At 35.2% G+C, this 25274-nt stretch overlaps 1 protein-coding gene across 1 annotated transcript in view; it reads left to right on the top strand.

Annotated features, from left to right (window-relative positions):
* Window positions 1-25274, top strand: part of Malrd1 (MAM and LDL receptor class A domain containing 1) — a 658798-nt gene that overhangs the window by 384295 nt on the left and 249229 nt on the right. The window contains exon 29 of the mRNA XM_027928635.2: window positions 22671-22854. Within this exon, the coding sequence (XP_027784436.2) occupies window positions 22671-22854 (184 nt within the window). The remainder of the gene's footprint in view (window positions 1-22670; window positions 22855-25274) is intronic.

Genomic DNA, 25274 nt, shown 5'->3' with positions numbered 1-25274 from the left:
AACTCCTGCAATGAACTCATAGTAAAAGTGACATGCTGATATGGGCCACTAGGAGGCAGAGTCAGTCTCCCTGAAACCCCATTTCATTTCTGTTCCTTGTATCTTGCCATCTTTCTCCATGAAAACCCTACTCACTGTCACAGGGATGATCTGTGTATCCCTGTGTTCTCTGATATTAAAGTTAAGTGTATATTCTTAAGGAACTGAGCAAACTAAATCCCTCATTGTGTACATCAAATTTCATTTCATAGAGGAGGGGGAAAATCTCTGTGTAATATATTTTATGACATAATTTTATTCTTAAAAATTGAATTGATTTGATATAGTTGAAGCAAAAACAATAGCAAATAGTGATTTTGAAGTCTCTCTAAGTACAAGCACACCATTGTGTACAGGACGGAATCTAATTTTGAATATTACGAAACAGTTATTCACTCCATTTTACCAACAACACTGAGATTCAAAGATATTAAATCTGTCTGGCTTCACAGTCCTAGATCCACTACTATGAAATAGTTTTGAAAGTGAGGGGCTGTTAATAATTTTATGTTGACTCTATTTTGCAAATCACCTTTAACTTTTAAATGGTGTTTTTACTAGTGTATTATGCATCATATTGACATCCATTTTGACATAATTGTACTGCATGAAACATAATTTGCTCCACTTTAGTTCTGAGGTCTGCCTCCCTTCTCCCTCCCCTTGGTCCCTTTCTTCCTTCTATTTTTTATAATGTTTTTTTTTTTCTAACTGGTATACATCATACAGATATACATCATGGGGAAATTCACTATGGTATATTCCTGTATGTACCTAGCATATGTTGGTCAATTTCACTCAGCAGTTCCTCTCTGCTCTCATCCCTTCTTTTTCTGCCTCTGTCCCTCCTATATTTTCATGAGATCCCCACTATTTTTTCCTTATGTGGCTGTAGCTTCCATATATAAGAAACCTTTGACCCTTTTTCCATTCATCTGTTGACAGGCACCCAGGCTGACACCAGAACTCCGCTATTGTGAATTTTGCTGCTTTTAATAATGATGTGCCTGTGTCATTGTAGGATGCTGATTTTAATCCCTTAGGATAAAGACCCAGGAGATAGATAGCTGGGTCATGTGGTGTCCCATTTCTAGTCCTTTTTGGAATCTTACTACTGCTTTCTAAACTGGTTGTAATAATTTTTGGTCCCAGGAAACAAAAGAGTGTACCTATCCCCTCATCTTCTCCAACATTTGTTATTATTTGTTCTTTTGATAATTTTCATTCTAACTGGAGTGACATGAGATCACAAGATCTTAGGATGGTTTTTATTTGATTTTCCTGATTACTAGGGATATTGAACATTTTTCATATATTTGTTGGCCATTTGTATTTCCTCTTTTTTTTAATTTTTATTTTTGGTACCAGGAATTGAGTCAAGAAGCACTTAACCAAAAGCCACAACCCTGCCTTTTTAATATTTTATTTTGAGACAGGGTCTCACTGAGTTGCTTAGGGCCTCACTAAGTTGCTAAGACTGGCTTTGAACTTTCAGTCCTCTTGCCTCAGCCTCCTGAGCCACTGGAATTACAGACATGTGCCATTGCACCCAGCTTGTATTTTCTCTTTTGAGAAGTGTCTGTTTAGTTCTATTGTCAATTTATTGATTATGTTCTCTCTCTCTCTCTCTCTCTCTCTCTCTATATATATATATATATATATATATATATATATATAATATTTATATTTATATTTATATTTATATTTATATTTATATTTATATGTGTGTCTGTTAAGTTTTTTGAGTTCTGTATATATTCTGGGTATTAATCCCCTGTCAGAGGAGCAGCTTGCAAAGATCTCCCTTTCTGTAGATCTTCTATTCTCTCTCTTCACACTCTTAGTCATTATCTTGTATCGATAATCAACTAGTTCTGTAAGAATTTTACAAGTACAGTTTACAAGTGTTGATAATCAGTAAATAGCATCTTCTAATTCACCTCTTCTCCCAAACATTCTACAGATCACAATTTCCTTGAAAATTGGGGTTTCATGATATGTCTTCTTTTTTTTTCCTTTTTTGTACACAACTTTAATTTTGGAGATGCAGACTTATTGAGGCATTACTGTTACACCAGCTTTTTTTTTTTTATCAAGTCTTCTTTTCAGTTTATTTTCGGTCATATATTTCTCTGGGAAAAAGAAAGTAACTAAAAACATTATTGAGATAGCTTTCCAAACTGACAAGGAATTATTTGAGATTTTAATGGGAGCCAATCTAGGCCATGACCTCAGGACTCTGCTTCTCAGACAGTGCTGATATGATCCCAGACACTTAAAAATTTATAGAGCAGTCCAAAGGGCCTTATAAGCAGCTTTGACAGAGAACTAAATATTCTGGAACTCAGCTGCACAGGCTTGAAGTCATTGCAATAAATCAAGACACCGCCATTGCTCTGATGTATGCCCAGTGGCACATGGAATGAACACCATGACGTTGGGGAGAGGAAAAGCAACAATAGCTAATTAATTAATTACTTTTTTAATTTTTTAATTTTTATTGTTCAAAACATTACATAGTTCTTGACAACCAACCTAGATGCCCTTCAATAGATGAATGGATAAAAAAAAATGTGGCATTTATACACAATGGAGTATTACTCTGCACTAAAAAATGACAAAATCATGGCATTTGTGGGGAAATGGATGGCATTAGAGCAGATTATGCTAAGTGAAGCTAGCCAATCCCTAAAAAACAAATGCCAAATGTCTTCTTTGATATAAGGAGAGCAACTAAGAACAGAACAGGGAGGAAGAGCGTGAGAAGAAGATTAACATTAAACAGGGACGAGAGGTGGGAGGGAAAGGGAGAGAGAAGGGGAATTGCATGGAAATGGAAGGAGACCCTCATTGTTATACAAAATTACATATAAGAGGAAGTGAGGGGAAAGGGAAAAACAAGGGAGAGAAATGAATTACAGTAGATGGGGTAGAGAGAGAAGATGGGAGGGGAGGGGAGGGAAGGGGAGGGGGGATAGTAGAGGATAGGAAAGGCAGCAGAATACAACAGACACTAGTATGGCAGTATGTTAAAATGTGGATGTGTAACCGATGTGATTCTGCAATCTATATACGGGGTAAAAATGGGAGTTCATAACCCACTTGAATCAAATGTATGAAATATGAAATGTCATGATATGTCTTCAAAAAATGTATAAATGCACAGCTTTCCACACAATGATAAAAAGAGCAGAACATATCTCATTTTATATTACAAGCCAGATACTTCAATCCTCAAATTGATAACAGGAAGTGCCTAATATGTAAATGGTTTATTTCCCTTAAGACCCTTTGCAAATCAACTGGTGGAATTTGCAGTTTTGTTGCCATAGAAACAATGCTATAAATCACAATTTGTTTCACCAAGTAGTCTATAAAACCCTACTTAAACCATAAGGTAACTCTACATTCGAAATTAATATAATAGGCATAGAAAACATCTTTTTTGGCTTAAACATGAAAAATATAATTAATCACATGGGACAGACAAAATAAACTTATGCAGACACAAAATTTTTAATGAGGTATATTAGAAATAACTAGAGCTAATTGAAAATACGCCTTGAGTAAAATAGATGTTAGATTTACTTTTGGATATTAGCCATTGAGAACAATTAAATTTATTTGGGAAGTAATGAAGTATATGGGCAGACGGAGAGATTGGCATTGAGGAGGATTCATGGGCAACTCTAAGCCTTGAGCAGTTATGGTACTTTTCTATCACTTTTATTTCGACTCATATGATTTTACTTTTCTTTGATGATGATGCATTACTCACCACTATGATTAGATTCATTTTGTTTGTTGAATTATAATTGAAGGAACTATTTGCATTTGAAGGCATCAGCCTTTCTAACTATCCACATTCCTGACTTTTAACAGTTAAAATTCCTTCTTCTTATTCCTTGGATTAGTTTTCTATATTCTAGTATCCTGGAGTTTCCTTATTGCATTATTCTGTCCTCCAGTGGAGGAGCCTGACTCATTCATTCTTCTCCTTTTTTTCTTTTTACATATATTTTTTTTAACTGTGTTTTCTAGCTAGACACCAGTCTTGGACCAGGTGGTATTGTGGTATCTGATCTGAGTCCTAGATCTTTACAGTGATGTCCCTTGTCCCTGTAGTGGCCCCTCCTACCCCGAGAGACTCATTCCCCTAGCAATTCAGTCTTATATCCAACTCCTTTACCTTAGAGGTAAAAAACTAAACCACAGGACATAAAACTTTCTGGAAGTTCTAGTAACCTGCTCAAAAGAATTGCTTACAGAGCACTACAGACTTTTACGCAAAGATGATGTCGTACCTTCTGAACCAAAAAAGTAGAATTGGAATGTGAAGAACCAGACCCCCAGATCAGGTATTATGGGTGTGAAAGGAAAACTCACTGGCTGTACATAAAGGGGGTTCCAAAGGAGGTGGGCTATGTACAAGGCCTGGTGGGTTAGGAACACAAGTGGCCATACAGTTGGGTTGCCAGACAGTATGCGCACATATTAATGACACGTTCACAAAAGGATTTTTCTACTGAGGATCATAACTTCAGATTAGTGCTGGATTTGTTTTATTTTAAATAAAAGTGGTTATGTAAACTTTTGTTAAAAAATAATTAATGATATTGGAATTCACTTCCTGAGTTATTACACAAAAAACAACCGTTTAAAGGTAACATTTCTCTAATTTTTAAGTAGCTACTGGCTAAGATGATTTGTATTTTCATACATCATATATTTGTAGGCTGTCTTCAGTCTAATTAAATTAATTAGCATATGTAAATATTATAAATGACAAATGATTTCTACAGGTAGAGTATATTGGAAATCAGGATTGTTCTTAATAGGGCACACTCAAATTATCAGATAATTTTGATGGTTGAGTTCTTAAATTCAGAAAGGGATCCTAAGAATAAATGATTTCTGCAGACTTCGACATGATAACGATATGTAAGAAGACACTAGGGCAACTTTAATATTAAATAGAAAAAAGTAGAGATTGTAAGAATTGAAAAACCTTGATAATGTAATAGTACTAACAGGAAAGTGTGTGCTGATGGTCTCTAAACAATAAATCTTTTTAAAAAGTGGTTGATAATTTTTAAGTGTGTAGTTTACACATGAATTCCAAACATTAAGAATAGGGCTTTGTATAGAGAGACATTCAAATATTTAAATATTTCTTTGCTAAATACAGTGGGTTTTTTTGCTTGTGGTTTTTTTTTTTTTTTTTTTTTTTGGTTGTTGTTGTTGTTTGTTTTTTATTACCATGGATTGAACCCCAGGGTGCTTAACCACTGAGCCACATTGCCAGCCCATTTTATTCATTTATTTATATTTTTATTTTGAGACAGGATCTCCCTAAGTTGCTTAGAGTCTCACTAAGTCACCGAGGCTGGTTTTGAACCTGCAATCCCTCTCCCTCAGCCTCCTGAGCTGCTGGGATTATAGGCAAACACCACCACACCTGGCTCAAGTAATCTTTCAAAGAAAAAAAAAAATGCCATCCAAATGAAGAAAGTTGTGTGGTTTGTTTCTGACTATAAACAAACTATATGTGGTGGGGGGTGGGGGCAGTAAGTCCTAGTTGCTTGTCAACTAATTTACCTAACTTACAGAAAATACTTGTTTTAGTCAGCTTTTTGTTGTTGTTGTTTTAAACAACTGTGACCAAAGACATGACAAGAACCGTTTTAGAGGGGGGAATGTTGATTAGGTGATCATGGTTTCAGAGGTCTCAGATGGCTGACTCCATTGCTCTAGACCTGAGGTGAGGGAAAACATCATGGAGGAAGGGTGTGGAAGAGGAAGGCAGCTGGGGACATGGCACCAGGAAGCAAAGAGAGCACCACCCACCAGGGGAAAACTATAAACCCCAAAGGCATACCCCCGTGACCCACCTCTTCCAGCCATCCTCCACCTGCCTCCAGTTACCACCCAGTTAATCTGTGTCCATGGATTAATCTACTGATTAGTTTAAAGCTCTCATCACCTGATGGTTCCCCCTCTACACGTTCTTGCACTGTCTCACACAGGAGCTTTTGGAGAGCACATCATATCTAAACCATAATAATTCTGAAGTCCTTATTATAATCCCTTCGGAACTAGAAGTTCTACCGAATCTTTCATTTGAATCAGGTCAGATAAACAAGACAAAACAAGATAACAGTTGTACCAGTTAAATTAAATGCAAGTTACAAGGAAATGGGTCCTAAAAACTGTTCTGAGAATGATCTATGTGCCAGCCACTCTCATCTATTAATGCCTAATTTCTGTTAACAATATGTGTTCCTTTCCACTTCCATGGTTTTATATACGGTCCTCTGAGAATGATCTTAATTCTTTCAAATGGAGAAAATTCTTTTACACTTCAAATCCAATTCTATATTACCACTTCTCTGGAATATTCCAGTCCAAAAGAGTAGTCTTTGCATTATATTCATGCTGTGATTGAGGTACAGTATTGTATTTTATGGATATCTTTTCTAATAGATGCTGAGCTCCTGAAAGGCAGTGAACTTTTCTTATTCATAAGACTTGGGTCAGGCATGATAAATGTTTATTGAAGGGATCAATGCACTAAATGCCATCCTGCTAATAGGAATGAAAAAGTAAATAAAAATCAATCATAAACATTCACTGTCCTCTATTACATGGAAAAATAAAAGTCATCTTCATAATGAAGGGCAATCATATATTTGTTTCCATGTTATCTTATTTGTGGGATCACTGTTCTCAACATCCAATATGAAGAAGAGTGAAATAAATTTCCTTATTGAAGTCATCTATGTATTTAACTTAGGCATATCAGAGATTTATGCCCTGGGGTCCAAGCCATTTAATCAAGTTGCAAATAGATGAGGAACATGTTCTAAGATTCTCTATTTATGTCTCTTAGAGTCTTTGTGCACATACATTTGCTACCTGGGTCTGATCTTTATCCACCAACCTGGATAGCAATATCATAAATAAAAAAATACATTTTATTTTCTTTTTTTGTGGGGGGGGAAGTATCAGGGATTGAACTCAGGGGCACTTAACCACTCAGCCACATCCCCATCACTATTTTGTATTTTCTTTAGAGACAGGGTCTCACTGAGTTGCTCAGTGCCTCCTGGTTGCTGAGGCTGACTTTGAACTTGCCTCAGCCTCTTGAGCTGCTGGGATTACAGGCATGTGCCACTGTGTCCAGCACACTTTCTTAAATAAAATTCTAGAGACAAAGAGATATATAGTAGGGTAGAGGGAGTGGCATATCATCATTAGCTCGTAGGATCTCTCTTATGAGAGAATAGAAATTAAGTATGTGAAAGTGACGTGTGCATTTCATTTTCTGAAAAAGCAAGTCTACTTTTCTCTTGAGTTTTCAACACTTTTCCTGTTATTCGACATGACTTATCTGAGTACCCCTCCATTATAAGTGCAAAAATATGTTGTTCTATAATTGCCTTTGTAAGATAAAAATAAATATTGCTAAGGCCTTGTGGGCACAAAAGTTGAGCCAATGGAAGAGATGTGTATGATCACTGGCTTCAAAGTATTATTGCTCTCTTCAAATATGCCCAAACAATGTATTTGCTACCTGTTATCTTTTTTTTTTTAAAGAGAGAGAGAGAAGAGAGAGAGAGAGAATTTTAAATTTATTTAGTTTTCGGCGGACACAACATCTTTGTTTGTATGTGGTGCTGAGGATCCAACCTGGGCCGCGCGCATGGCAGGCGAGCGCGCTACCACTTGAGCCACATCCCCAGCCCCTGTTATCTTTTCTTGTCACTGGGGATGTATCTGGTGTGTGTGTGTGCGCCCACATGCATGCATGCATACTTTAAACCTGGAATTTGTTCTGTGTTCTAGAAATTCTGCCAATGAGGACCAAGATTTGAACCCTAGCTTTCTAATGTATTCTGATTCTAGACACTGACCTAATAATGCTGGGCTTGGTGATGAAGGGAGACAATTCCTAAATTAAATAGGGAATAACAAGTAATACTTAATTTACTTGTGATCATATAGGAAAAGATGAGTGAATTAAAAGGGAGAATTTTTAAATTCTTAGTTTGAGTCTATATTGAAATAAGTTTGCGACATTATAGATGCCAAAATTACTGTTCCCTAGAAAATTACACCAAGGTTACAGAATGTTAAAAAGCTTCACATGCTGAAGGGTGTAAGAAACTCATTTTATTATTTTAAATTTGACCAAACACAACAAATGATTAACAGCTGCTGTGGCCAACATATCCTCTATATTCTAGTCACACTGATATGGTTAAAACTATCGTGTGTGTGTGTGTGTGTGTGTGTGTGTTTTTCCACTATCAGAGTGTTGGATTGTCAGTAGTTCCCAAAAGAGACTTTGACAATTCATCATTTTTCTCTCTGTCTAGTCTTCAAAGACAGACTGCTATTGCTTTTTTTCCCCACTTTGGAGACTACAGGGTTAAAGCCCTCTACTTGAAAGACATTTTGAAGGCTTGGCTTAGGTACAGGGATTTCAAAGATCAGAGCCAAAGTCAGTAGGTGGGTGCCAAGAAGAAGAATGCAAGGAGCAGATGACTGGGCCCATCTGTAGCCAGTTGCCTTTGATGATGCAACAAAAAATAATTAAAATACAACAAAGGATAGTGAATGATCCCCATAATGAACAAAATCCTCTGGAAGACTGAGGAAGGTGCTGGTGTAGAAAAACAGCATTTTCTTTGAGGAAGGAATTTTGAGAAAGAAAACCCATTTGTTGAACCTGTAGAAAAGTCGCACTGCTTCTAAATGTACTCTGTTCCATTTATATAGTCTTCTTTCCTGTCTTTATGTTGGTACTGATACTGTTTAGTAAAACTGACTCTGAAGCCTTGAGATGGAATGCCACTGTGCAATATCTTTCCAACTTTATGATCAATAAAATACCTTTATGCCAGAACCCAGTAATCAATGAATGATAAATGAATTTCAAACAAAGTAATAACCAAGAAATTGGCAAGATAAATGTTTTTTAAATATTACAAATGTCACATACAGAAAATAAACAGCAGCACATTGCAACAGGAAGACAAACAATTTTGGAAGGAGTCATAAAAACCTGAAGACTAATTAGATAAAATATTAAAGAAGATTTAAGAACACCAAAGATAATTCTTATTCCATGTTATTTGTGCATAAAGTAGTAATTGCTTTCTGGATCAGGATACTGGAATTTAGAGTAAAATTGAACAAACAAGACTTCCATTTTTTATACTTAACCATAAGATGTAGAATACTCTGGATCTGGGATTTAGCAGAACAATGTAAAATAATTACCACATTATATAATCTTCTAAGTTGGATTTTGCTTTCTCTGTAGAATTCATTCCTGAAGTTTATTTCATGTGAATTTTCATTTTTCCTCCAATGTGAAATGTTTATGAAACCTCACAAGTTGGACTGGAAATTTCAAAGAATAATTCAAAGTGCCAAATAATGTTATCATTTTTATTCTTCACTCTTGTGCTTCTAGTGCATCCCCAGGGAAGTACTTTGGATCTGTTCTCTCTCTGTCTTATTTTAGGGTGATGCCATCAGTAAGTAGTTGTAGTATCATAACTGCTGTTCTAAGCAATGAAGTCCCCAGTGAGCTTCTCAGTTTCCTACAGTGCTCACCATGGACTTGTGGTTGCCTGGGTCATAGTGCCATGATGGAAAATGCCCCTTAGAATTGAGACTGAAATCAACCAAAAAGAATGTGCTCATACTTAGGGAAGTTTGAGGAAGCCAGTAATTGTTATAAGAAGGTTAAGCAAAGTATTACATCAAAGATTTTATGGGTTGTAAATGTTTACGTTATTCCTGCAAAACATAAATCTAGAGTATTGTATACACTCGCCATTCCTTAGTAAAACACAATTCTATTTGCTAAATTTTACTTAAAAATTATCTCTCTGGGGACATAAAGTTGCTACTCTCTGAGCAAATATAATAAGGATTAATTATGCTGTGGATAAGATGATTTGTTTTAATCCAAAAGACCAAATTTAAGAATGATAGACTATAATATGATATAGAAATCACACACACACACACACACACACACACACAACTAAAAAACAAAAATTGAGCATTCTAGGCAATAATGGCAAGACTTAAACTAAATACTTTTAGCCACAAGTCATCCTGTGTGTAGGAAGCCATAGTGCAGGTAGTACTTTGAGTATCTATTGAGGACCCCAATGGCAGGGCATCATGTGTGTAAATAAACGAGGCAACCCATTCAGGTGCCATGAATAGAGGGAGGAGAAAGCAAGGTTTGAAACCCTGGCAGGAAGGTTGTGTGTTCCTCCCCACATGATGCCCAATGCCTTACTATTAACAAAGCTGAAAGGAGACTTGTGTAATTGGCAGCCTCATGTTACCCCGGAGCCCTTCCTTCTGCCACTTGTGAAGGCCAGGATGCAGCGGGGAGCCTGATTTCAGTCAGCATAAGGACAGTCATCCCCACAATGAGCAGTTTGACATAGGAAGAGGCTGAGTCGAAGCTAACAACAAAATGAGGTGATATCATATGGATCATTCATGTCAGATGTTAATCTCACAGGGATGGCATATAAAAATATAAATGAAACCAATTAAAGAGGAGATTGATAAGGAATTCACAGTCTAAATTTAAAAAAAAAAAACAGAATTTATTTGAATATATATTTAATTAAATGAATTGAACCAAGAGTCTAGCCAGTGTTTCCGGACTGATGCCAATTATCCCTTAAGGTATTCTTAACTAATTTCAATTATAAAACTATAATATAAAGGAGACATTACTGACTTTCCTATACAAAGCATACATTACAATGAGATCTGCCTCTTTACAGCTATATTTCAAAAACCAGAGCTAAAATAATTTTCAAAGCTACAATGAGCTGTTCACAAAAATGTGTTGCTTTTGTGAAATGGACAATCCGATATTACCTATTCTGGAATTCAGAAAGTCCTCCAATTGTGTTTGGCATTAAATATTAAAATTTGTTCTAAAAAATCACATTAGTTTTTTCTCTCCAAGTCTTGGAATGGCTTGTGTCCAAAATCAATAAAACTCTGACCTCAGTTTGCTTGGCAGCAGATACCCACAACCAGATTAACATCAGGTACCAGAAAATTGTGAGTCTCTAGCTGACAGAATGGTAGCTCTTTAAAACTGAATGTCAAGAGAACCAAAGAGTGAAATAAAAGGAAAAATGATACAAAGTGGAAGCGGGTAGGATCAAAACAGAGTGACCACTTTCCCAAAGCCTTATCGATGGTTTGATCTGACTTATTTTGTGATTTTCCTTTTCAATTATTATAGTTTCAAATTACATCATTAAACAGTGTCTGGGGTTTTCTCTTCTCCATCTTTTCATATGCCAGAGTTGGTTTCCAAGAGAGTCTGATGTGCCCTTAACAGCTATTAAATGACAATGTGAAAAGTAAACCTGAACCCTTTTTATTAGCCTTCAAAAATCAGTCTTTTCTATATTGGCCTTAATAACAGAGTGTGGGCTATTTCTTTTGAAATCTTATTTCAGTTTAATCTTAACACATTACTCATGATTTCCCCCTTTCTTTTCCTTCATCATTAATGTGTTCATAATCCGCTTGAATCAAATGTATGAAATATGATATGTCAAGAGCTTTGTAATGTTTTGAACAACTAATAATAAAAAAATTAAAAAAAAGAACCTATAGAGTAAAATTGAAAAAAAAAAGTGTCATACCTATTGGGGGAAAAAATGGCTTCTGGTGACTTTCAAGAAATAGTAGCATTGAACGGGTCATTGTTGTATGTGTGTGAGTGTGTGCATGGTTGCACAGGTTTACACATGTATCCATACATACTTATTTATTTAAACTGAAGACAACAAGTGTGGATTAGAGGAAGGATGTGGTGGTTCCTGGTGAGTTGTAGTGAACTTCAAGGGTGAAACATAGGTGAATGACACTGTGCCTATTCTCTGTTATGTAAGGATCTGAGCTTTCTTCTGAGATGGTTAGAACTAGAAAGCCTAGCAAGAAGGGAAAAACCTCTATTTCTTGATAGCACAATGGGTTTAATGTGGAAAATTCTTGGTCCAGGGCTTTATGGAATAGGGCAATTGCAGGGTATATATTTATCCCTGGGGTCCATTTTGAAATAGAGGGTACCAGCTCATTCACTTCCTGCCCAAATCCCAAAGCATTTATCAAATCCATGAGAAATTAATTAATATACATAATTTTTTCTTGGTTTCCCTTTTCTTTGTCCTTTCTCTCAAAGTATTTCTCAAGAAAATAGGATGAGATTATATTTTTTAAAACAATCATGATTTATATTTTAGGAATAAATTTTTAATTTGTTCAAAATCCTAATAAATGTTCATGTATGAATACCTATTGGTAAAACATAAATGTCTTCTATATGCCAGGCATCATGTTAACAGCAAACACTTGATCCCCAATGCTCACCAAACCCTGCAAGGTAAATTTGGTACTTGTCATGCTTTTGATGAGCAAAAAGAGGCTCAGGGTGGTGAATGACATGTCAAATTAGTGGAGAGCTGGGTTATTTCGAGGATACTCCATTGAGCTCAAAATGAAGTAAATATTGATGAGTCAAGTTTGAAAGTGGTAAAAAAGTTTAGTTCATTTATCACTTACCATAGAGTTGAAAGGATGGGAGATACCTATAAAAAGCACTGTCTCCCAGCCAGGTCTCATGAAAGACATCACTAATTGGTCATGACATTCTTTCCTGCTAAGCCCACATGCAGTTTTGGAATTGTCAGTCTTTGATAAATGAGAAGGAACTCTTGCATCTCAAGTATATGGAGAGAATTCTGTATCCTTTTTATCCTTTTTAGTATGTTCTAATACTTCTGATCACCTTCCTTTTAATTAAAGGCATACAGATGTGTACGTGTACATGAGTGTGTATACTTGCAGTTTCTTTTAACTAATAAGTGTGACCATGAAGAATGTCTGTGGCCAATATCTAAGTCCTGGTATAGTCCTAAGATTCACTTATTTTTACCACATGAACTTTGCTTAGGAAGTTTTATCACTTACTTTTATCTTGTTATTCTCCAGTATCTCTATTTTTAATACTTGATACAAGGACATGAATAAATAAAATATAAAAGTTTTTCTTTCTGTATAGTATTCTTGTCCATAGTAAATATCTTACCATACATTGATAATTGCTTCCATTATTCATGAGCATTTGAGTCTTAGCACTATTGCCCAAGCCTTTAAGGGATGAACAGAGCTCCTTTATTATATTAAACCTTAATGAGGCTAGCTTTCATAATTTTTATATGCATAATAAATTGAGAGGCTAAACCAAATTGAAATTTTATTTTTTATTCTTACTCTGGCATTTCAGCAGTTAAAATGTCTACATTATAAATGATAAAATGAATGTTGTTATTGCCCCTTAAAGAGGAATCCATATTACAATTCTTCTAGCGGAGACTTGAGACCTGCTTTGTAGATGTTGTTTTTCCATATAGCTCTTAGTTCTAGGTAAGAGTGTCAACATGGGTATCAGATTCAGATAAATCTGTGTGCCATCTCTGTTCTACCTTACATTTCCTAGTATGTGTTCTCATGTCTTAAGCTTTTTAACTACTCAGAGCTTCTGTTTTCTTATTTGTAAAAGGGATTAATAACATAAATTTCAGGGTTGATATTAACATTGCATACACTGTACCTAAAACCTTAATAAAATTACAGCTATTATCATGTTAGTGTTATTATAACTTATATATAGGACATATACATAGGAAAACTAAAATGTTTTGATAACTTGGTTTATTGAGCACCCTCTACATAGGATACTGTATTAGGCATCTTTGATAATGAAAGACTGAAATGAGACATGACGTTTGCCATGAAGAAACTCATCCCAGTAAGGAATGTACAAATGCTACATGTAGTTATATATAAGCACAGCAGCAGACCAACCATCACATTTTACTTGTGGTTATTTCCTGAATTACAAGAATCAGGAACTGTACCTACTTGGCCTCTTTCTCTTCATCTGTCCAGCTTTGAGCAAGTCAACTGATTTAGGTCAACGACCCCACCTTGTGGACAGAGTAAAGAACAGTTGGACCCACTCTCACTGTCCCCTACTGCCAACATTTATTTCTTGCTTTGGGAAAGGAGGGAAGCCTTGGGAGATGGGATGTTGGTTGTCAAGAGGCAAATGGTTGATCTCTAAAAGCTTTTCTAGCCTTTACTGCATGTTCCATGTTTGGTTAATTTTATCAAAGTTATTCCTTCTTTATAAAGCTCCTACATATGCTTACCTGACTTTCTCCTTTTTCTTCTCTTTAACCTCCACATCTCTGCAACTACCTCAGAAACATATCTTCACCTGAAATCTCTCCGGTTCTGAGTTCTTTATCTCTGAAATTCTAACCTCTGAATGAGACCTTCTGTCATTTTATTTCTCAAATTGCTAACATTGTTTTTTTTCCTCATGGTAACCCCAAATCCTCCTTAGTCTCCTTATCTCTGCCTCTTCTTCTCCATCAATATCATCACCATCAGCAACATCAAAAGAACTTTTGTGTCCCATGTCCATGTGCTATCTGAAATCTTTTACCTGTATTATCTCTTTAAACCATCACATGCTATGTATTAGGACCCACAGTTCACAACCCCTGCCCCCATACATCAATTCAACATCGAAAAATATATATATTTTTTGAAAATTGTAAACTCACTTGACATCAAGTCTGACAAAACTGACATGAGACTATTTGTAGTCATTAGTCAATTTTAGACATTTTGACTGATCTAATGTTAAGAAAATATAAAAGAGAATTTCTATTTTGGTGAATCCAGTGATTTATTCAATCAAGATATTTCTTACACATACATAATATATACTTTGCTGAGTACTCATACCTTTATATATTTTATTTTGTATCTACTTTTAGTGTTGGTTTTCATAAAGTTTAATACTGAGAACTTAACTTTTAATACTTGCTGAAAGTTTTTCATTTATGCTTCATAAACAATGTATACAGTTGTTCCTTCAGAAAAATAATTTTGTACAAAAATATTAGCTTGAAGATTGTCGTTCATTTATTGAGATTGAAAGATTGCCCTTTCTCATGCATACATTGGTTTTATTTTCTCTTTCATTATTCTCCACCCTTTGAGGAAAACAAGTGAGCTGAGTGTTATCCAGTAATTTTGTTGTAAAATGCTGTTCTGTTTGCACTGAATGGTTATCAACCTTCATGAACGACCGAATGCCATGAGACATATAGAATCATTCATAACTGACATCTTGCTTTTGACATTGCTGCCTTTTCTTATTATTCTTCCTGTCAGGTGCTTCCTAAGGACTTTTCACTTTTATTTTTTCCCATTGTTCTTCTATGTTCGACCATATGATTTTTTTTTTTCTCCTTCAGAAACCAAATGTACTGTGAAAGACGGTGGAAATCGGCCATCAACCTCTAAGTAGAAAATCATCTTGAATATCATAGAGAGGGATCTTAATTGGGTTAGTGAGCCTTTTCCATACAGAGTGTAGCCAAGACCTTGCAAGAGTCACTCTGAAAGTTACTTTGTGAGAACAATAAGCTCCATGACCTATTCAACATTTCACATAATTCTCGCTACTTTTTATATCATCAAAGATTTAGATCAACAAGAGTAGGTGCTAGGAAACTTACCTACATGATTATAATAACTCACTGGTGGAAAAATACCTTTTGGTGAGTTTTAAAATGTTAATTCAACATGTGCAAAATTTAGTTATGTAATATAAACCCATTAAAATTAGTTTTTACCATTAGCACAGACAGAATCTAAGATCCTGGAGTCATTTAGGGAATTTTTGAATAAACTTTCAGCCAATGGTAACAAGTCTATTCAACATCTTAGTTTACTCAGTTTAGATTAAATGTACATGCATTCATTAAACAAATGAACGTTCAGTGTCTACACTCGGCCAAGCTGTCTTTAAGGCATACAATATCCAGAGGTGAATAAGATGGAGAAGGCTCTGTTCCTTATGTGTCCCCAGGGACTTTACAATGTGATGGGAAGACAGACAATTAATACAGTTTTGGAAAGTGAAAAGTGAAAGTTGCTGTAAAAATGAAAGCAAATCAGTTCCATATGAGAATAGTAACCATCTGAAATTTCTGAAATATTTTCTCAAGGTGACATTGAAAGGGGAAAGTCCAGTCCCTAAATTCTACTTTGCTGTTATTCCAGTAAGTGCATCCTGCTGTGTCTTCTCTTTCTCCCCAGACTAATCCTAAAGCCCTTGTCCACAGTTTGGGGGGTGGGGGGAAACAGCTAGTTTAGTTCTTTTATACTGACACAATTGCACATCATTTTCCAACACTCAGTTATGTAATGCAGTCCTGTTCCTCTTCACATGAGTGAGTATTTGTAGAGGGATTTATTTCATTTGCAGTTATTTGTTGAGCACCTCCTATATGTAAGACACTATATAAAAAATAGTAACTGTGGTTAGTGCTGTTAAGAAGTACGCTGTGCTCTGAGATTGTGTGGCAGGGGCCGTTGTGGAGGGTGTCCATGAGGACTGCCAGGAAGAAGTGAAGATTTGACTGGGAAGTGAATAGGAGTAAACTAGGTTGGAATGGAGAAAAAAGAAAGAGCATTCCCTATAAATGTTCTGAGATGGGAGGGAGCTTGGCCATTGAAGGACTAAGGGAGGGTGGGTATAAGAGGAGCAGGAAAAATAAAGAGAAGCCTGGTATGAAATGAGATTGAGCAGAGGCCTCTGAGCTCCTTTAGCCTGAGATTGTGCTGTCTGCTTATCAATCATTGGCATCCTTCAGTTATATTATGAGCATTAATTTCATAAGATAGCTTGATTGACCAATTTTGTTCAACAGGCACATCAAGGATAGTGCTTATTGAACATGCACACTACTTATTTAGGTATAATTCGCACTAGCTCTACAAATATGGGTCCATGCCACAGCTACTCTACCACATGGACCATCAGTACCCACATGTTCCTGCTTGAAGAATATCTTGATGATATATTTAGTGGATGAGAAAATGGCCATGGATCAGAGATACTGTGGAACCCTTGAGGTGCAGACTATTCACTTTAGGCCATCATAGAAGAAAAATGATTTAACTTCACTAGCTATATTTGAAGACCTAAAGAGTTTTCAGATGTTGTGTTATTGACTTCTAGTCAGGAATGTGGTTTATGTTACCATATAGACATGAAGGAAAAAGTGAACAACTGTGTGGAGAATGAAAAAAGATCAAATAAGTTGTGCTTGAGGATATCATGACTGCTTTGTGGACAGATGTGACCAGCAGCGTGAGAATCTCTTTATACCATATTAAGAATGTGGCTTTTGCAGGGCATGGTAGCACGTGCATGTAATCCCAGTGGCTTGGAGGCTGAGGCAGGAGGATTGCAAGTTCCTCAGCAACTTAGCAAGACCCTGTCTCTAAACAAAATAAATATAAAACAGGCTGGGGATGTGGTTTATGGGTTAAGGGCCCCTGGGTTCAATCCCCAGTACTAAAACAAAACAAAACAAAACAAAATAATCCCTGAAAGAATGTAGCTCTTAATCCCAAAGGAGCAACTTTGAAGGCCCTTTGCTAGCTGTGATATTACAAAAACAAACATATACTTGTATATAGGGGCCTTTATGCCATGTATGTGTTTGTATGAATAGAAACAAGCTGAATTTTCTATTAAAGAATGTGAAAGAGTTTATGATTCTGTGGTTTGAAATCCTGGGAAACAAAGATTGGTATAGTAAAAAAAAATTAAATTGATTACAAAAACTGATTTGTATAACTTCAGTTTCACTCATCTTTATAATGCTTTGCATTAAACTGCCTAAGTCACCTGAGGGTCCCATTTTAGTTGCCCAAATCTTCAAAGAAAATTGTCAGGAAATAAATGTTTTGAATTTAAAGGAATGCTATTCTATCAAACAAGTGACGGTCTACTACCTGTTTAAAATAATTTGACAACACATGTAAAATATTTTTGAAAATGTCTATAATTGCAAATATCTACCCAATGAGTAAATTTGTTTAAACCTCTAAATTATTCTTTTAAGGTAGAAAATTTCCTGTAAAAACCAGAGCCACTGACTTCAGATTTGTCTTCTAATTATATTAGCTATTTGTAAGAGAGTTTTGAGTAAGAGATCTTATGCAAATTTTAAATAATCTATACTTGTTTTCACTTTTTTTGAGAATCAAAACAGCATTAGCATATATAAATTAACTTTTTATATATTTGCAATTTAAGGAATAAACATTTTTTATTACTGGTGCTCACTTTTTTTCAGATACTTAATATTTTAGATTACTTAAAGAAATACACACACACACACACATACACACACACACACACACACACATATAGATACAGATATTCAAAATTTTATCCATTCTTTTCCATTTAGGGATTGGCTAAATTCACTTAGCATAATCTGCTCTAATGTAACTTCCTGCAAATGCCATGATCTTTTTCTAGTGCTGAGTAATATTCCATTGTGTATAAATACCACATTGTTTTATGCAAATTATTCAGAATCCTTCAGTGTGGGGGGGTTTATCTGTTCTTCCTATTACTTATTTATTCAACCATTTGTTTATATTAGTATGGATCCATTGGTGTTTCTTGTACACTGGACATTGTAATTCAATAATACATTATTTATTTTGGTGTTCAAGTTCTTTCTTTGGGCACTGAGACTTCTTTTAGTTGACTTCTATATCACTTTTACATACCCCCTGTCATTTTGGGTATCTATTTAAGCTCTTGCTCACCTTCTGGCTAAGGCTTCTGTGTGTTTTCTGAGCCAGTTCAGAATCAGCTATTTCTCCAAGGGCCCCAGTTCTTTTTACTGGAAATTGGTTTTAGAAACCAGATCTGAGCACTAAGTCAGGTCTTATTGCTTGTAGGGCCTCTAAGCTGATTTTGTGTGTGTGTGTGTGTGTGTGTGTGTGTGTGTGTGTCTGGTTACTAATCTGTAAACATATATTTCTGGGTATATGCATGTATCTATAAATATTTCTATATGTAACCATTCGTGTTTATACTAATCTAAATATCAAATCATGCCTTTTCCAAACATACTCCCTTACCACATGGGTCATTTTAGGCTCCTCCCTTAGCTTATCTGTAACCTTTCACTGGAACACTGGAAACCTGGCTCCCATCATCTTCCAGAAATGTAATTATTTTTTCAGTTCTACTATACATCTTTAGGGTATTTCAGAACTCTTGCAGCTTTGCAGAATGCCTATGTGCATCTCCTTTTCCTTTTATTTTATAAGCCCTACTCATTTCCAAATTTAATTCCCTCGTCTCCTCAGTGAGGTTTTTCACACCTTTGTCCTATTTAGACTGATTTGTCAGATTCTGCATTTTTTCCTGGGATATTTCAAATTTTTGAGTGATTTTATTTTTCTAATCATATGCACTAAGTTTAGTCTTTGTGTTGTAAAGTGACATGGGTTTTGATAAATGCCCAATGGCTTACATTTATTATTGTGTAATATATAGGTAAGTTTTTCCTCTCATAAAATGTTTCCCTGTGCTTCTCCTATTGAAGTCTCTTTCCATCTCTCCCAGACCACTGGCACCCCTGAATTCTTTACCATTTCTATAGTTTCTGCATTTCTAGAATGTCATGAAAATAGATTTAAAGGAGTATTTGAGGAAGAGTATAATGATTCTTCAAATATTAAAACTTCTGTAGGGACTAGGATATAGCTCAATGGCAGAACACGTGTTTACCGTGGGTGCGACCCTTGGTTCAATCCTGGTCACCGCAAAAATTGAAAAGAAAACGGTTATAAATATTAGCAAAGAAAGTGTGACTTGTTTTTGGCAGAGTTCCATTGCAGAAAGAAATGGCAAGCACTTCAAAACGATAAGACCACAATATTGTGATGAATGTCTTAGTTTTCCTTTATTTGAGAATATCTTGGGGGGGTGTTTTGGGGACCCTGGTATAGCCTGACAGGGATGGAAGTCAGGCTTCTCTGCTCAGCCTTTGGTGTGTGGGTGAGAATCAGATTGGTTTTCCACTGATGTCTGGTTGTGATAGAACAGTTACTGTTCAAGTATTTTCTTTCTTATTAGACTTGCCCTTTCCTAGTCCTTTGGCTAGAAAGAGAAGTCTGTGTGATCTGTGTGATTGTTGGAGTTCCCAGGTTGCTAGTTTTTAATAATTTACTTGGGGTACGTGATGAAAAAAGAAAACATTGACAATTCACCATCTTGAGGTCTACCTTCTTCTCTCTACTTTTCAAAGCCTTCTTAGATTTTTATATAATTATATGTAATATCCAGGAGGAACATGAAAAAGCAACTCCACTAAAATCTTCCCCCAAAAAAGAGAATATAGTAACTGAGTAGGTATGATACTTGGATTACTAGAACAGAGACTGACATAGAAAGTCTACATCTGTATTATGATAAAGATATAAGTGGAGAAAGGAAGGATTGCTTAAGTGGTTTCAGGAAAATGGACTAATTCTTTGTGAAAAGTTTAGATATTCACTTTAAACATGATACTGAAGTTCCAAGTGGTTCTATCTATTAATATGCCTTTGTATTTGAAGTGGCTTTATATTTTTTAGTACTTTTTGTTGCTTTCCTTCCTATGACCAAAAAAGAACGACGGTGTAAAGTATGACAGCCAACACTTTGACTACAAAAGCAAATGTGCAATGCAGAAGGCTCAGGGCCAGTATACATACTGTGTGGGGAATCAATTCCAGGCTGGGGAAAACATGACATTGAATACATAACACTTCTCCAGTTTCTGTAATTTAGCCATTTTGGTATTTGTGCCTATTTTTTTTTTTTACTATTATTAGTGTGTTTAATCACTTTTTATATGTTTATTTTCTTGAAGTCTTCAATTTAAAATGTACATAAGGGCTAGGGATGTAGCTTATTGGTAGAGTACTTGCCTAGCATGCAGGAGGCCCTGGGTTCAATCTCTGGCAGCACTAAAGAAATAAAGTTCACATGAGTGGGTTAAAAGGGAGAAATTTTTGTCTTTCTTGGTTTAAAATGAGTTGAAATCCACATATCAAGTAAGTAAGTAAAGGAGCCTGTAAATGGAAAAAAAATTTGCAAGTTGACTATATGATCAGTTTTCAAAATTTTTTTCTTCATTAAGGATGTGTGTTTGTGTATGTGTGTGTATGTGTGTGTGTGTGTGTATGTGTGTGTGAGAGAGAGAGAGAGAAAGAGAACAATTTCATAGTCATTTATTTTTTATAAATTCTATATTAGATTAATTCTCCTATAGGATAGGCTCCCTATATTCTCTTTTTTTTACCCAAAGTATATAAATCTGCAACTAGCAACATATAAGCATTAAATATTTGCTAAATAAATGGATAAATAAATAAATAAATCTCCTTTGTTCATTTGGATGAATACCTGGTAGTTATAGGCATAAGAGTTGATGTTATATCCAAATTAAAACAATAGCAAATATAATAAAATTCTATTTTATACTCATGAATGTTTTCCAAAATCATTTACCCTCATTTTCTTTTCTATCACATAAAATCACAGTGAATATTTAAGTCTGTTCTTTTCTTTCTTTTTTGTTTTACTAGAAGCCCAGTTGTAAGATTTAACAAATGGTTCATATTTTATTGGTTAGAAGGAAACATGAACCCTCTTTTTGATGTTATTTGTTGAAAATCTTTGGGGGCTTGGTATACCTGATGAGTGGTTTTGTAACTGTGGAGGCAGATGCATAGGGAAAGTTGATAAAGTTTATGAATTAAGAAAGGCTTTCATCAATATTCATGCCTCTAATATTGGTAAGTGTCAGACAGACCCCTCTACTTTAATCTTTAATTTAACTAATAATCTCTTTGATTCCAAATCACTAAAACATCACTGTGAATCAAAGACTAACCTTAAAAAGAATTTCTCTTTAGTTGTCAGAAAAATATGACATTTCATTAATTAAGTGTGAATTTCCCATCCCCTTCCATGTAGAAGTCACTTGACTCTGAGTATAGAGATTCATCATTGTTTTCAGAAAAATGCTGAAGGATCTATCTATAAATTTATAATTGTTTTTCAAAGTAAATTTTAAGTTAATCGATACATAGTCACACTTTCTATCACTCAGAGAAAGAATCATATGATATAATATCTATTTCTCCTGCAACAGAACAAGACATTACTCATATTTTTAATATTAATTTTTTCAAAGCATGAAAACATGAATTTATAACTTTTCGAATCCCCTCTTTAATAGACATTTATTTTTCTTTTTGGTTTATATTATTCAAAGTACCTGTAAATTATATATTTCATAGTGGTACAGTATTAATCTGTTGGAATATCTCATTTGATTTTCTGGATGCTATTCTATTAAATGCTCCCCTCTATTCCAATATTTCGATTACAAGTTTCAGACAAGGGCCTTATATATTTATCCTAAAATCAAAGTGACCTAGCACCAAATACTGTTTTGGGGGAAACTAATCTTAAATGATAAACTCTGTTAGACATTTTATCAACGTTCCAATGTTTTTCGAGTTTTCATTGGTCAGTTGGTTTTGTGCTAAATAACTGGGTAATTATTATTAATGCTGTCATTGTTGTTTTTAATTATTTCCCTCTTTAACTTCAGACAGATAAAGGACTCTCAGAAGTATGGCAAGAAAGCAGGCAGAACCCTGGTAATCAGTGGCAAAAAGCTGTCATTCTGCTAGGAAAGCAGAGAAACTTTGAAGTTATCTTTCAAGGTATCAGGACAACGGACCTGGGAGGAGGAGCTGCAATTGATGACATCGAATTTACAAATTGCACAACTGGTAAGTTTCTGGAGAGCATTGCTATTTGGAAGCACAGTTATAAAAGGCTCTGTTGTGTACTTTGAATACACATACAAATTGTTTCACAGGTAGAACACATGTTGCAACACAGTTAAGAGCTAACCTCTGTATTAGTCCATTTGACAGGCTGTGACAACATAACATAAGCTGGGTGGCTTATCAGCAACCGAAAATTATTAAAATTATTTCTCACAGTTCTTGAGGCTGGAAAGTCCCAGACTGGTTGGGGGGTGGGGAGCTGACAGATCCCATGTTGTGTGAGGGCTTATTTCTTGCTTACACAACTCTCTTGTTGTGTCCTCACATTCTGGAAGGGCAAATGAGCTTCGCTGGGCCTATTTTATAAAGATACTGATTCCATTAGTGAAGGCTCAGTTCCCATGACCTAAACTCCCTGAAAAAGGCCTTACTTCCTAATAATATCATCTTGTAGGTTAAGAGTTCAAAATATAAATTTAGGGAGAAAATAAATATGCAGATGATAGCAATACCTTTCCATTCATCAGTTACAGAAAGGACTCCCTCTTCTTTCCACACTATCCCCTAACACGTGGATGTATTCTTTAAATTTTTTTTTCAACACACTGTAAAATATAAGTTTAAGATTTACAACCAGCAGGGCATGGTAATGTACACCTATAATATCAGTGGCTCAGGAAGCTGAGGCAGGAGAATTGCAAATTCAAAGCAGCCTCAGCAGCTCAGTGAGGCCCTAAGTAACTTAGTAAAAGCCTGTCTCAAAATAAAAAATAAAATGGGCTGGGATTGTGGCTCAGTGGTTAGGCATAACTGAGTTCAATCCCTGGGACCAAAAAAAGAAAAAAAAAATTACATCCATTTCATTAAGCTTAAAGTAGTGAAAAACGAACCAGTAAAAAAATTAGAAGCTGAGAAATAAATTCAAGCAAAACTTGTGTTGAAAACTATGCTCAGGAGATTTAAAAATGCTACTCCAGCATGTGAACAAACAATAACTTGAAAAAAATTTGCTATCCTTTATCGTACTTCTAAATGTGAAATATAACTACACTGAGATTTTATTTATAAAACTATCCAGAAAATGTCAAAAATAATTATAAATACATTTGTACGATTCCATAGTTTGCAGAGTTCTTTAGGGGGAATTATTCCATTTGATTTCCAAAATAGTCCTGTGATACATTCTGCCGATGAAGGATGTGCCTTCTGTGGTTTGCTATACTGATTCACTTGGCGGCGAGTCTCTGGGACTGAAGAGCTAAACCTGAATACTGTTTAATTTTATTGTTGCTCTCGTATTAAAATATCTTTTCACTCAGGCAGTTCAAAAATGCAACTTTGGTTTTTGGTGATGTTATAGCATCTGTTCTTTTTATGAGCAGTGCTGCTTCAAAGGTTTCTGCTTCACAAGAAATAAATCCTTTAAAATTTTACCCCCAACCCTGCTTTCCAGAAAAGGTGGATGCTACTCAGCTACCTTGTATATGTTACATAAGATCATAACTCATGTGCCCCTGAGGATCCAGGGAACATATAGCTCAGTATCTGTTGCTATGCAGGAGTCAAAATCTAAGCTGGAAGATGTTTGGGGTAGAGTGTCAAAGGAAATGTGGTTCCGCACATATAATCATGAAAAGGGAATGTTAGACCTGAGAATGTGCTTCTTAAATTCTTTCCTAGTCAATTTCCTAGTAATATGTTGATTTTCTATTATAATTTGTAACTCAATCTATAAATGATTTTGGCAACTTGAAGAAGAAAAATTCTTCAAAAGTTTTTTTTTCCAAGACTTTAGAAAGAAAGAAAGAAGCTTTTATTTAACAAGAATTCCTTCCTCTCAAGGGAAGAAGAATGCTTCCTAGATGGGTTGATTCAGGACAGAAGGGAACTGAGAGTTATTATTCCAGCTTTTCCTGGCTCATGTAAAAATTTGCCCTGTTTTTTCCCTTCCCTGTTTTAAAGTCGTTTGATAATTTATGTAACGATAAGTAATTTTATTCCACTTAATCCGATACTTATCTTATTTGGGTGACATTTTAATGTCTTATAATTATTGGTAAACTATATTTAAGTCTAACATGCTTTCTATGTTTTCAATAAAGAGAAATTATGTTGTCACTTGCAGTTGAATATGATCAATCAATATTGAATACACCAATAGTGTCTTGGTTTTCAGTAGCTTAGTATGATATAATAAGGAGTATTTTCAAAGTATTTCTTACTTAAGATAGAACTAATTATTTGTAAGTATTATGAGAAACTTTGGAAACTATGAATGGAACTCAAACCAATGATATTGGAAATCCCCTAGTTTTAAGATATACGACACTCATATGTCTGATGATCAATGGGAAGAAGCTTTGACTATGTTACCCTTAGTTGTTTTCCACTGTTGCCAGTTGAGAAGAGAATGGTATTTG

This window comes from Marmota flaviventris, chromosome 12, assembly GCF_047511675.1.
Source record: "Marmota flaviventris isolate mMarFla1 chromosome 12, mMarFla1.hap1, whole genome shotgun sequence".
NCBI lineage: Eukaryota > Metazoa > Chordata > Mammalia > Rodentia > Sciuridae > Marmota > Marmota flaviventris.
Note: the sequence above shows the minus strand (reverse complement) of the source record. Positions and strands in the feature narration are given on the sequence as shown.